The sequence below is a fragment of the Porites lutea genome, chromosome 7 (assembly GCF_958299795.1).
Source record: "Porites lutea chromosome 7, jaPorLute2.1, whole genome shotgun sequence".
In the NCBI taxonomy this organism is placed as follows: Eukaryota; Metazoa; Cnidaria; class Anthozoa; order Scleractinia; family Poritidae; genus Porites; species Porites lutea.
In genome coordinates this window covers 3,118,637-3,132,400 of record NC_133207.1, presented here as the reverse complement: position 1 = coordinate 3,132,400, position 13,764 = coordinate 3,118,637, and the positions used below count along the sequence as shown (strand labels likewise).

At 36.0% G+C, this 13,764-nt stretch overlaps 2 protein-coding genes across 2 annotated transcripts; one reads left to right on the top strand and one right to left on the bottom strand.

The window, feature by feature from the left end:
- Positions 1 to 108: 108 nt before the first annotated feature.
- On the top strand, positions 109 to 5,971 carry LOC140942729 (DNA repair protein RAD51 homolog 1-like). Its single transcript, XM_073391706.1, has 8 exons — positions 109 to 396; positions 1,121 to 1,376; positions 2,084 to 2,175; positions 2,906 to 3,000; positions 3,442 to 3,555; positions 4,170 to 4,299; positions 4,646 to 4,767; positions 5,331 to 5,971. Exons 1-8 carry the CDS (start codon positions 310 to 312, stop codon positions 5,452 to 5,454), a joined length of 1,020 nt encoding a protein of 339 aa, XP_073247807.1. The 5' UTR covers positions 109 to 309; the 3' UTR covers positions 5,455 to 5,971.
- A 162-nt stretch (positions 5,972 to 6,133) lies between these two features.
- On the bottom strand, positions 6,134 to 13,435 carry LOC140942726 (lysosomal proton-coupled steroid conjugate and bile acid symporter SLC46A3-like). Its single transcript, XM_073391704.1, has 6 exons — positions 13,019 to 13,435; positions 11,461 to 11,681; positions 9,680 to 10,327; positions 9,255 to 9,338; positions 8,191 to 8,362; positions 6,134 to 7,274 (listed from the first exon to the last, which is right to left on the bottom strand). Exons 1-6 carry the CDS (start codon positions 13,261 to 13,263, stop codon positions 7,199 to 7,201), a joined length of 1,446 nt encoding a protein of 481 aa, XP_073247805.1. The 5' UTR covers positions 13,264 to 13,435; the 3' UTR covers positions 6,134 to 7,198.
- Positions 13,436 to 13,764: the final 329 nt, after the last annotated feature.

The window sequence follows — 13,764 nt, the reverse complement described above, 5'->3', positions numbered from 1 at the left end:
AAGCAAAAAATAAAACCTCGATGTTTCTCAAAAAAACTTACGCACAGACGTTTTTTAGTCACGTGATAACATGCGTGGACAGTTTGTGTACCCTACACAAAGCTATTTAGCTTCCCGCTTTCGTTCAAATCTTTTCCGCCAAGTTTGCAGGAGTCGCTCGGAAGATTCCTTGCGCAAAAACTTGAATTTTTTCAGCAGAAAGCGAAGAAAAAGTCTGCCACATTAGCTTTTGCGACAGGAATTTGTTTTCTTTTTTGCTGTTTTAATTTTGGGCAAAGGGAAGCAGGCAAAGGTTTCAAAAGAACTAAAATGCAGCGGGAAAGACAACAAGAGCAAGTTGAACATGACGAGTCGATGGAAGAAAATGTGGGACCATTGCCCATCAACAAACTTGAGGTAACACGATAAGCTAAAACTAATGTACTGCACCAAAAGAGGGGAGATTGTATCTTATATCTTTTTAAGGATAAAAGTTCGAAAAGAAAATCTTAATCAAGGCAGAAGGAAACTCTACGAACTGCGTATTTTCTTATTTAAGAACCGCGTTGCATAATTAAGCGTACTGATAATTAACAAAACATCATTCCAAGTTACTTTCTTGCAGCCAGAGGCAAACAGGAATGTCTGCTCTGTCACCTGGCTAAACGCTCAAACACTGTTGCAAAAAATTGGTTTTTCGACGGTGATAGAACGTGAAAAGATGATTTATCTTTATTGAATGCTGGATGTTAAGCAGCAGCAATGGTGATCCTTGAACCAGCAAATTTTTGCTTGGCTATTGGGTTGTATATTTACGGCAGCGTCATAAGCCAGGGTTAAAGATTCAAAAGACCAGTCATGGTTTTAACTAACATGAAAGGTACCCTTGTAAACAAAGCCCTATGATTGCTGGTCTTCTACTGACCCTGGTTGCTCAAAATATGGATAGCACCAACGACTATCCACCACAAAAATCACTTTCAAAGGGTTCGAACAAAGAGGTTAGTTGGCAGGAATCTGCTCTTCAAAGAAGGGTGGGGGAGGAATAAAATGGAATGTCCCTCTGTTACACAGTGTCCCATATCCATCATGGGAGTCTAACAAGTTTTAGTAATTTCTGCTTTATTTTATTTGACATCAGGAGCATGGAATTAGTGCTACAGATGTTAAAAAGTTACAAGAAGCAGGTTTCCATACCATAGAATCAGTAGCGTATACACCGAAAAAAGCCCTGCTTGCTATAAAAGGAATAAGCGAGGCAAAAGCAGATAAAGTGCTCAATGAATCTTTTAAACTTGTACCGATGGGTTTCACTACTGCCACTGAATTCCACACACGACGAAAAGAACTCCTCATGGTAACAACAGGCTCAAAAGAGTTGGATAAACTTATGCAAGGTAAGATGATTTCATATCTTAGTAGAAGTAATACACATTTAACACTTTTGAAACATCAAAACACAATACAGGGTGTCTGATACCTTAGTTGAGAAATAGGTTGACAAGCAATGTTGTTAAATGAAAATTAGTGTACAAGTAGCATGGGACATCTCATTGCTCCTACCTGCCAACAGCGTGGAAAGTCCCAATAGCTGTAGTTAGTGAGAATGATGGCAGGTGGCTACATTGTAAATGTATGCTGGTAAGCTACCTGAAATACATGACTTCCTTTGACAATTATTTTGATAGTCATTGTACTGTGCTAGGTATTGAAGATTTTGAAGAAATAATTCTTACTGGAGATATAATAGAAACCATCTCGCAGACAACAGAGCTATGCTGTAGCACTTCCCAGTAGCCCATCAGAGTGAGATGAAAATTAAAAAAAATTATTGCTTGCCTTTCAGAAAAGCTGTGCTGAAGTTTCCTAGCCCTGGAGCCATGCAGCTTTCCTACCAGTCCCCCTTTTCACTGACATTTAATTTTTCAAGGCAAAGGTTGCTTGCCTGTTGGGCTACTTAAAATAAAAGCCTAGCCTGACAGGTTGCTTACTAGCCCTAGGCTATCAGAAAGCACTTCCAACATGCCCTGCCCATGCTGACTCTTTTTTTTGCCCTTTGGTGACAATAAAATTCTACTTAAAAATGTATGGATTTGATCTGCAGGTGGCATTGAAACAGGAAGCATAACAGAAATTTTTGGAGAGTTTCGTACTGGAAAAACACAGCTCTGTCATACTATGGCAGTAACGTGCCAGGTATAACATTTTTAAGATTAACAGTGGCATACATGTACACCTCAGCTGTTACCATGGTAGCAAAGGTTGCAATACCCCTTAGAATTTTGCCTAACTAATTTATTGTATGAGCATATTTGGAAGATTAACAGTAACCTTAACAGAGGCATATATGCTTCTGCCTTTAATAAACATCTTGTGATAGGCTCTAGAAGGTAACATACATGTACATGTAATTCCTTAGGTAATGTAGCCTAGTGTAGCACCCACCCCCCGACAAAGGAAAAACAGAGAGAGGGAGTGACGCTCCCTCACTCCATTTTTCATTTGTTGGGGGGAGGGTGCGGCTACACGTAGGCCATAGGTAATGCTATGAGGTGTGGGATATGCTGGTCTGTGATGTCATCCAAAATGTTTTGTTCTTGCCTTCCTTGTGTTGAATAGATAACTACATAAAAATGGCACTTTTAGGACTAGCATTTTAGGTTATTTTTGAATAGGAACTGGAAAAAAAATTCCATTTAAATGGCCATCACATTGTCGTACTGTGTACTGCACATGATTGTATTCTCGTAATCATAGCAACCAAAATTTTTTTATTATGACAATGGTTTTCCATTTTGTTTATGAAGAAATGCAGTTTTTTATTAGTTTGAAAGATCAGAGGCGTATACCTCAATGAGGGGATCAGCAAACAAGTACACATCCTTGTATAATAAATATATTGCAATATTTGGATTTGATTTTGTAGCTTCCTGTTGAGTATGGTGGAGCAGAGGGTAAATGTATGTATATTGACACAGAAGGAACATTCAGACCTGAGAGACTGGTAGCTGTAGCTGATAGGTAACAATATACAGTGAACTAAAAAAGACATCTCAATACACGGTACAGTCAACTCTTGCCTTGCAGACACCCCGCTATAAAGGACCCCTCAATAAAATGGACAGCTGTTAAATCCCCAGCGAAGACAAATTACAGACTTTTAACTGGAATAAACTCCTGCTATTATGGACTCTCACTGATAAGAACACTACCTTGAGGTCCCTACAGTGTCCGTAATAAAGGCAGTTGACTGTATGTAGAACTTTATGGTGATTTTACAGTAAAATTCTTGTTGATACATGTAGTAAAGAATGAACATCCCCTAAACTACATTATATGATAATCATATAAATCCAGACATGTACAGAGTGTTTGTGCATGCATTGACTTGTACGTACAACGATGATAATAAATAGTATGCACTCTGTAATGATTGTTTTTGTCTTACTCACTGTCCTTCAGGTATGGGTTGAGAGGCGAAGAAGTGCTTGACAATGTAGCTTATGCCCGAGCCTATAATTCCGACCACCAATCACAGCTCTTGCTAAATGCAGCCGCCATGTTGGCTGAGTCAAGGTACATTATCTGAATGTATTGATCAATATAATAATTCAATAGTACTAGCATAATATATAACATATTATTATTTTTAATAATAATAATGATAATAATAATAATACAATATTTATAGAGCGCTAATTCCCAATGGTCCAAAAGTGCTTTACATAATAGGTAATAATAACTGTTTTGTTGTATTGTTGAGTTCTGACTTTCTAAATTGCATTTAACTGCATAATACAATAATTCAATATATTTAATGAAATTGTAATACATTTGTACAAGATCAATAAAAGGGTAGCATTTAAATATAATAAAATGTAATAGTATTATAATGTCTTTTCAAGTACATGTATATACAAATAAAAATGTCACTATTTGTAAGATTATAGTAAATTAAATATTATTAAGTTTTAATACACTATTGGTATTATCGTTATGTAATTTTTTTAAAAAATAGGCTGTAAACCAAGTGCCAGAAAAAGCCTGAATTGTAACCATCACAGTAACTCACTAAAATTAATAACAAGTTAGGGATGGAGTTACAGGGGTTTATCTGACCTAGTCCTATCCAACAGGTTTTGCCAATGGCTGTGTTAACCATTACATATGATATTGTTCCATCTTGTCAGATATGCTCTCTTGATAGTGGACAGTGCAACAGCATTATATCGTACAGACTACTCAGGAAGAGGAGAACTCTCAGCTCGTCAGATGCACCTGGCACGGTTTTTGAGGACCCTTCTTAAACTTGCAGATGAGGTAAGAAGCGGTAAAGACTTGGCTGATAAAATACAATATGTTAATCTTCAATCTTAAATGCAATCTGCAATCTGATTTGGGTGAATACCTACATGTATCCTTACTAAACTACATTAAGTACCTGTTAACTGTACATTGTATTCATTTCCTCTTCCGTCGTCAAATAATTTCCAGTGCAGCTTGTTCAGTTTATGCTACAGGGTATAATCATCTCATGCAGAGTTATGACAGTGGGTCATCTTAGACCAACTAGAACATGCAGGTTGCCTTTAATAATCGCACGCATAATATCCAAAAAAATTTCATGGACTAAAGAATATAAACTAAAAATTCACTTTTTGGTCAGTTTGGTGTTGCTGTAGTTATAACAAACCAAGTGGTAGCTCAGGTGGATGGAGCATCTATGTTTCAAGCAGATCCTAAAAAGCCAATTGGTGGCAACATTATGGCTCATGCCTCTACAACAAGGTAAGCATATTGCGCATGTATGATGTACACATACAGTTTCAACCACTACAAGGTACCCTGTGATTATTAATTACAGTATTTGATACCTCCCATGGAGAATTTGTCACAGCCACCTCAGGGCTGTCATTAAATTAAAAAAGAAAGTAGCTGGTCATTCATCTAACAAATCCTCCTATATTTGACTTATTTTCAAACTTAGAGTTGCCAGCTGATTTCACTGAAGTAGTCGGCTAAAAAAAACCAGCAGCTGGCTACTAATGACAGCCCTAAACAGCATACTTGTTCTATTATTATAATCTTTAAAAAGTTTTGGAAGCACAAAACCTTTCTTTGGTTTCAAAAGAATAAAAATACAAAATTGTATGTTGATGGCACAAACACAAATGGAAATAAGGAGAAACATTGGATATTGATATTTATAAACTGAAAAAAGAAATAAATAATTGTAACAGAGTTTATAGTGCTACTCTCTCTATATATTCTGTTCATGTTTTTATTTCCCAGATCAATGACAACAACAAATTATTCAAAAAACCTCTTAATTCGTAATGTATTGTTTTCAGGTTGTACTTACGTAAAGGAAGAGGAGAAACAAGAATCTGCAAGATCTATGATTCGCCGTGCCTCCCAGAAGCAGAGGCCATGTTTGCAATAAATGCCGATGGAGTGGGTGACGCAAAGGATTAAATACATCAGAGAGCAAATGAAACTATAAATAATTTACTACAACTGAAAGCGAACATACATGTATTGTACTTTAGATGAATTATAAGGAAACAAGAATGCCAAAGTTGCCTTTTGTTTGGATTTTTGCCTGTTAACAAGTTTTGTGTAGCATCGGCTGCCCATTTGACACTTTTCCAGCTGAAGGCTAAGTTTAGTAGGATGTATATAAAGGCTTAGCAAAAAGAAAACAGTGTTAAAAATTGTATTGAAAGTGCACAGGGCAGGATATCATACACTCTCTTTCGTTGAATAAGAGCCCATGCTGTCTAATAAGTACCTTCCACTGGGTAAGCCCACCCACTTGCCAATATGAACTGATAAGCACCTCAGAGTACCATTAAGTTCCAAAAGTAACAACCCTCGTTACTTTCGGATTTAGCACCCTTCTGCTATCGTTACTTTCTCAGGCTCGCTACTTTCGGTGGGTTGTTACTTTCGGATGGCTTAAACGTTCACTCCACATGGGCATTCATGATTTAAAAAAATAAAATCGCAAAAAAGGTAAATGTATATCCTGTACATTAAGGGTTATGAATAGCAATGTCAAATAATCATTTTTAATAAACCTCGCATTAGTGTGGCATTTAATTTGTTCAGGATATCAAATTATCATATCTGTTTTTCTTTTTTGCAAAAAGGGAATATAAGTTTTGAGGTCTCTACTTTTGAAGGGTTGTTATTTCCAGGGACATTCTTTTTATCCCAACTTTTGGAGGTTCCCTACTTTTGAGGGGTCATTACTTCTGGAACTTTATGGTACATTAATAGAAGAACAAGGTTAATGACTTTATTACATCCACTTTGAAATCACTGGTTATCTGTGCAATCTGATTGGCTCTCAGCAGTGTGATTTATTCCTAAATCGCACCATTTTTTGCTCTAAATCGCATCTATTCCAAATTGCGTCATTCATGTTCTAAATCGCATCATTTCTGTTTTAAATCGCACCATTTTTGTTCTATATCGCATCATTTCTGTTTCGAATACAAAATGAGATGTAAAAGCCTTTTTGTTTTGGCTTTTTAACAAACCGGCTACTCGATCAATAAAATGTTAGTACTGACTAAATCCTGCGATTTCAAAATGGATGTAATAAAGTGGTAATTGAACTTCGTGTCGTGCAATTTTGGTCTGAAATCATACTTGTGATTTCAAATCGAACTCGCGCTGCGCGCTCGTTCGATTTTGAAATCACGCGTATGATTTCAGACCAAATTGCACTCCACTCAGTTCAATTACCATTATAAACTGAATTACCTATTCTTTGAATTCATACCGCTTATTTGTTTTGCCAAAAATGAACATAAGTAAACATGTTGATGAATAAATGGGTCATGTACGGAATAATTTTGCAAACTGGTAATCAATATCAATGTGTACGTCAAGATGGGAAGATATAAAGGCCTATAAAACGAAATTTGATGAAAAGCAGTTAAATTTTTTGTAATATTAGATTTCATAGAAAGCCATAATACACTGACTGTAATTTTCATGATTGTTTATTGTACATGTTTTCATGCTAGACATATTTTATTAGTTACAGCATCAGAAAGGTCAACACTTGACCGCTGGTGAAATAAAAATGTATTTTCTTGATAACTTTAGTGCCATACAAATTTTATTTTGTGATTCAAGTAGGTACTACAACGTAGCTTTGACTGCTTAACCATAAGATTGTCCTTTAACTCCCTAACAGAAGAACCTGTCATGAAACAGGATTTTCATCGTCCTCCAATGGTGAAAATTCCTTTCGTTTGCCAGGTCTGTGGTACTGGACTACCCTAAAAATTGATTTTAAAAAATAAAATCACTGACCAAAAAACAGACCAAATCGAACATAAAATTAGTATGTGTAATCAAATGGTGACGAGTGAAATTAGGGAATAATTTTACATGCATCCTAATTGTTTGGATTTAGACAAAACGCAAGTGAAATTGTTCCCTCATTTCACAAGTATGCCATTTGATTACCTATTAATATCATGTGGATTTTTGACATGTTTATCCCGGATCATATCAATCGAAAACTCCACTCTTTCGAACGTTTAGAGCTTAAATTTGGCTTAAGTTCAGAATTTTTTGACAAAATACCTGTTAGAATCCTTCTTGATATGCTCTTTCGTGTTTTCAGGTTTTCTAAAGCGTCTTTTTACGCCCTGGCATCTTCATTCATGACATTTTAAAACTTAGTCGCCGTCTTGACACTGAGACGTACAGAAAGTTGCCATGGCAATTTTGTAATTTCACATGTGAAATTACAAATTATCGCTGAAATTCCACGTCAAAATTAAGGAGTAATTCATCTCATATGATATTACGATCAAAATTCTCTTCACCTATATTATCAGACCTTCAGCAGTTTCAATAAAAATTGAAGTAGCCAGCAGGTTTGAAAAGAGTATCACTATCTGACTGTATCAACAAGGGAATATTAGTCCCCATTTTCTTGGGGGTCTGGGGGCGTGCTTCCCCAGAATATTTTGAAATTTCAAAGCCCTAAAATGCAATTTCCACCATTTTTCTAAAGCATAGCATAAAACCAGTTCATTCAGATTAGTTTTATGATCCTTTTTTATTTACGACGTTATTCAAACTAGTTGCTTCTCAGTTCTTTCAAGAAAAAGTAGCCAATTTGTTTCATTGGCCATCCGTATGCATTGAAAGCCCTAGACCTTACTCCAACATAACTGTACCTACCCAATAAGAACCACGGGTATCAGCAGAAGACCAGCATTAATGAAGAAGGTTATTCCAGCAACAAATTCTCCAGTTAGTTCTGTCACAGTCCATGTGTATAAAGGGTTGAAGATCAACTGACTGCTAAAGTTACACAGACTCTCTAGAGATGCAAGAATAGCGAAAAGGGCACCTGAAAAACAGATGGTAAAAAAGTTTTCAGATTTATTAATCAAATTATAAAATTGATTATTATTTACTCACCAGGAATAAATTATTGACAAATTTAATAATGCACTTATCCTGGGTTATCTGTCAATAGAACATTAAGTTGTCGTAGCATCTAAACCTGGAACAGCGGTAATCGTTCTCTTAGCAACTTGGCCTAGATTAAAAAAAAGCTATTACCCTATTTCTTACAGTTAAACTGTAGCTTTTACTCATTTTAAACTTGTTAGCCATTTTTAACCATTTTCAAAGCAACAAAAACGACAGGCATCTAATTTTTCCCCATAACATCACTAATGGTCCCTGATAGGGCACTTCAATCCCATCATCCCAACCCAAAGTTTCACACGATCCCATCATCCTGATGTGAGGACCTCACTGAAAATCACATGTGATGGAAGCTTCCTCCCTAGAGACTATGCATATGCAGGGCTGTCAGTCAAAGGCAAGGGCTGGGATTTTTCCACAGCTACTGTAAATGTGGCCCCCACTACTTTCATAGAAAAATAGAAGAAAAATATAACCAAAAGAAATTCCTAGCTGTCTGAGTCCCTGCATACTTGTTGTATTTGAAATCTTAACTTTTTAACTGACATCCCTGGTGCATATGTTCAATCCTGAATCTCACCCTCATTTTGCCTTGCAATCCTGAATCCCTGCCTTCAAATAAGGCAAATCCCACATCCCAAAAATCCTATCAGGGAGGCCTCTTCACAGCCTGAACCAATAAACACACATTTTAAGAAAAATAATTATGACTGAGCATTTCTGTTGGTGTCCCTGTTAAGGACATTCGACCAAAACTGCATGGTCAGTCAAAAAAGCAGACTTTAGTCAAAGTTAACTTAGCCTGATACCTTGCTCTTCCTTGTTCACTACTCTGGACATTTCAGCTCTGATACAGGGCTGTGGAACTCCGGTAAAGAATGCAAGGACATTGGCTGCAATGTCAAAAGATGTTACAGTAATCAATTATAAATTAATCATCCATTTATACAACTGTTTTTTATACAAAAGAAATCTTCACCCACTAAAACAAAAATACACCATTTTTTTCTTTGACTTAATCCTTGTTGGGACCATGCATTAATGTACTATAATTCAGCTTTCAATTTATCAAGAGAAGCTTTAACTTGAATTTTAACTAGTTATTTACAAATATTGAAAAACGAAAAAAAAACATCAACAGCCATGATGGAATAAAAATTAAAAAACTTAATAATAAAAAAAATTTTTAGGTACAAGAAAGACAAACTCATAAGACTAAACAAATCAAACTTACATAAAAACATTTCCAATGTGGTTCTAGAAAGTCCAATCATCAACAAGTTACCCATAAGGAAGAAAACTCCCAGTTGTATAGCACCAAAATTGCTGATTCCTAATCGAGAACAAAGTGAGATTCCTACCACGGCTCCAATAGCCTTTGAGAAAAGCCATGTTCCAAGAAAGTACCCAATAATAGATGACTCCCAGCAAAGAGGAGCCCTTTTACCATACAGAACTAACAATGTTTGTATCACGAATGAGGCTAAGAACACAAGAACTGTGCAAATCAAAAGCACAAATAAAACCCAACGTCCAGGTCTCTTCTTGAAGTAAACCAGTACAATATTCTTGACACTACTAACAGAGAAAACGGCAGTGTTCTTTTTCAGTTCTGGAGGTAATGATTCAGGCAGGAAAATAACCACATAAACAAGGTTGAGTAGATGTACTGTCAGTATTACTAAATAAACAGATTCATAGCCATAGTTCTTGATCCATACTCCACTGCTGAAATACACCACTGTTCCGCAAACAAAAGCAATGGCTTCTAGAATACCAAGCCTCATTGCTCTGGAGTCTGGCTGAGATGTGTCAGCCACATATGCTAGGATGGCTAAAACCATTGTAGGGTAATATCCACCAAGTCCTGCCAAGCTACTTGCTACAAGATGGAATGATATGCATTGATGGGATTACAATAAGGTTGTAATAATTTTGATTTTGATTTTAAGGCAGAATCCACCAGAAAATGAGTAATTTAAATTTTCAGTGGACACAAACATTCATTACATTTTTCAAGGGCTAAAAATGTAATAAATCATCTGTAGTAACATCAAAGAAAATTTCTCCTGGAAGTCTGCAAAAATGAATGTCAAATTTTACAAGAATTGTGATAACACAGGTAAAATTCCGAAAATTTCATGTGTAAAATGTAATTTTGTGAAATTTGACATTCATTTTTTCAGGCTCCCATAAGAAATTTTTTGATTTGAAGGATTTCTGTCCACTGAAAATCAAAATTACTCAATGTCCTGGTGGATTCCATCTTAAGCTTTCTGGGACAAGGAGATGCCCATCAAGGGTCCATGTGAGATCCCTGCCCAGCTTATCCATGATTAGAGTTCAACAATGGGGATTCCCGTGAAGGGTTGGGTAATTGACCAAAGTTTGGGTTATATACGCCTTACAGGGGTGTTGCTGAGGGTTTGAAACACTGATCCTTCTACAAAACTAAAAATTCCTATGACTATATAATTTATGCTATCAAACTTTGCTTTATAGAACAATGGACAAAATACATGCTCTATCTCTGTCTTGTATACCTTTTACCCTTTTCAGGACAGACAGGCTGAAAAACCTTTCATTGTTCACTATGCGTCGGCAAGTCCACTTAAAGAGACCCTCTTCCTCAGGGGGATTCCCCTTCCTCTTTAATTGAACAAGGTGGGAGTTCTTGAAAGATACTTTACCAGTAATGGGTACTAGGAGATTAGGACCATAAGAATGGACTTAGAACAAGACTAGCATGATCTAACCAGATGGATCCTTTTTAAAACCATGATTATTGATCTGGGCGGGATTTGAAATTATGATCGACTTCTTGTTTTGTAGTTTAAGCACTTTTTATAAAACCAATTTGACCTTGCAAGTTTGATTAAAAAGAAAATTATGTATAAATTTTCTCTTATTTTGACAGTCATGAAAGTCAATTTTAGCAACAGATTGATTTTTGGCTTTATTAAAAATAAATGAGAAAATCAGTATGAGAAGATTTTGTGCCAAGACATTACTTACCAATCATGAAAACATAAATAGGAAGATTCCAATAAATGGCAAGTAGAAAAGTCAATGAAGCCAGTGAACTTCCAATAGATGTTACGATCATGGGTCCTTTACGTCCTTTCTCGTCAGACCAAGTGCCAAGAAAACAGGCTGTTAACATGGCTGGAACAGTCAAAGCTATGTTCACCAAAAGAATGTACCGGGAAGCTCTCTTTTGCACCATTTCATCTGTACTGCAAAAGAACTTAAATTTTGGTAATCTGTTTAATCACTCAGTTCTTACATGTAAAATCGCCTGAAAAATTCATACTGTGGTTGACAAGTTGTATTTAACCCTTTAAGCCCCAATATCCACATGCAAAATCTCCAAACTGATCTCTATACATTTCCATTAAGAATTAGTTGAGAGAATTTGATAAAAGATCATGGCAGTTTCTCTTTGGAGATCATTTTATTAATTCTCATAATTTTATCTCTTGACAATGTTATCTATTGTTAGGAGAAAATTGATGTTCGTCACTATTAGGACTTAAAGAGTTAAAAGTAAGATGACATGATGATCTACTCATTTATCAATGCCCTTGTGAAGAAGCTAGAAAGGAAATTTAGAAGTACATGAATGTCACTTGAGGCTCTCACAGAAAGATGTAAATTCCAGTATTTAAATAACTGTAAGTTATTCATGTATCATCATTTTTTACCATCCAAAAAACTCTATCTTGTTTGTCCTTCTCAGACCTTGGCTTTTTCTCCAGTAGATCTAATATCCCTCCTCATTCTTTCTCCACCAGAGCACCCTTCTTCTAAATACTGCTAAGTCAAACTCCATTAGACACTGAAGGGGTCATAAAAAATGTCTTTATGAAGCGGGTCATGTTATTGAGGTCAAAAAACACCTTTTATTTGAATAAATACTAAAGTAATAAATCAAGACATAAGCATCATCAAATTAAACAACTGTAACCTTTACAAAGCTTTCATTCCATGGCTTAAATCCATGGAAATGTTGTACTTAGTTTGTAACCTCAGGTAATTTTTGTTTTCCTTTTGTTTTTGGGTATGATAATGTGTGCTAAATTATGAAGTTGAAACAAAAGAAATATAAAAATTACCTGTGATAAAAAATTAACTACAACAGAAACACTCAACAATCACTCATCTATTAAATTATATTGCTCATTAATCAAAACTGTTCTCTGCAGGCATCGTTTGATGCCAAAATTAGTTTGAAATTGATGTATACAAATCATCCTATCTGGTGCACTGTAGTGTTGGGAGCATCGATTGAAGGTTTTTCACATTCAAAGAGAAAAGGTCTGTTACAGTACACAGTTGATAATGAAGTGTATGCATTAGCAAGGTTGGCTTTCTATGAGAATCTGTTTATTGGGCAAGAAATAAGTGTCAGTTGTCTGCATTAACAGATGTCCATAATTAAGCGGGTTGAAAGGGCTTTCTTCAGGGACAAAGCAATCTGTCCATAATAACGAGGTGTCCATATTGAGCGGGTGTCTGTAAAGCGGGGTTTGAATGTACAATCAGATGATTCTGAAAGAATGACAGTATTTACCTGTATTCTGAGCTGTTCTTGTAATATGGATTGCAGACAGTATCATTTCCCTTCGTCTCATTTATTTTCAGTTCTTGTTTGGCTTTATAATATAGATACTGTTGAATGACTGGTATTTCTAGTAATATACCAGTGATGTAGAGAAAGATGACAACTTCCACAGTCAGCAGTCTGTGAGGATTTTTTCTCCATGAAGTTGTAGATTGCTGATGACTCTCTCGCAAGCTGACTAGGTTGTCTTCCATTTATAATTGTGCAGATATAAGCACATGTGACACTGCACAAGCACTGGCAAGTCACATAATTTGTGTTATTGCAGACACTCCCTCATTCCCTCTACCTTTTACTCCAGATCACAATCCTTTCCAGGTTTTTCTTGAATACGACCTGTTTACATTACTTCTGAGAAGAGAAACACAAAATTACTATAATTCATTAATTAATACTACACTGTAGCTTCCTACTTCACAGTATTCAACTGATTTAATTTATTACCCCATGCAAGGGAATCCGGGAAATGTTTGCTTCTGGAATCTGGAATCCCATGATATTTTGCTTATGGAATCCGGAATCCTGAGTTTTGGAATCCAGAAATATACAGCTCAAGGAATCTGGAATCCCACTAACATTTATTGAAATCCATGGCCAGAAACCAAGTTCCACTGGTAAATACTGGAATCCAGTACCTGGAATATGGATTCAAAACTGGCTTGGATTCCCTTTTATGGGGCAATAATTTACCTTGC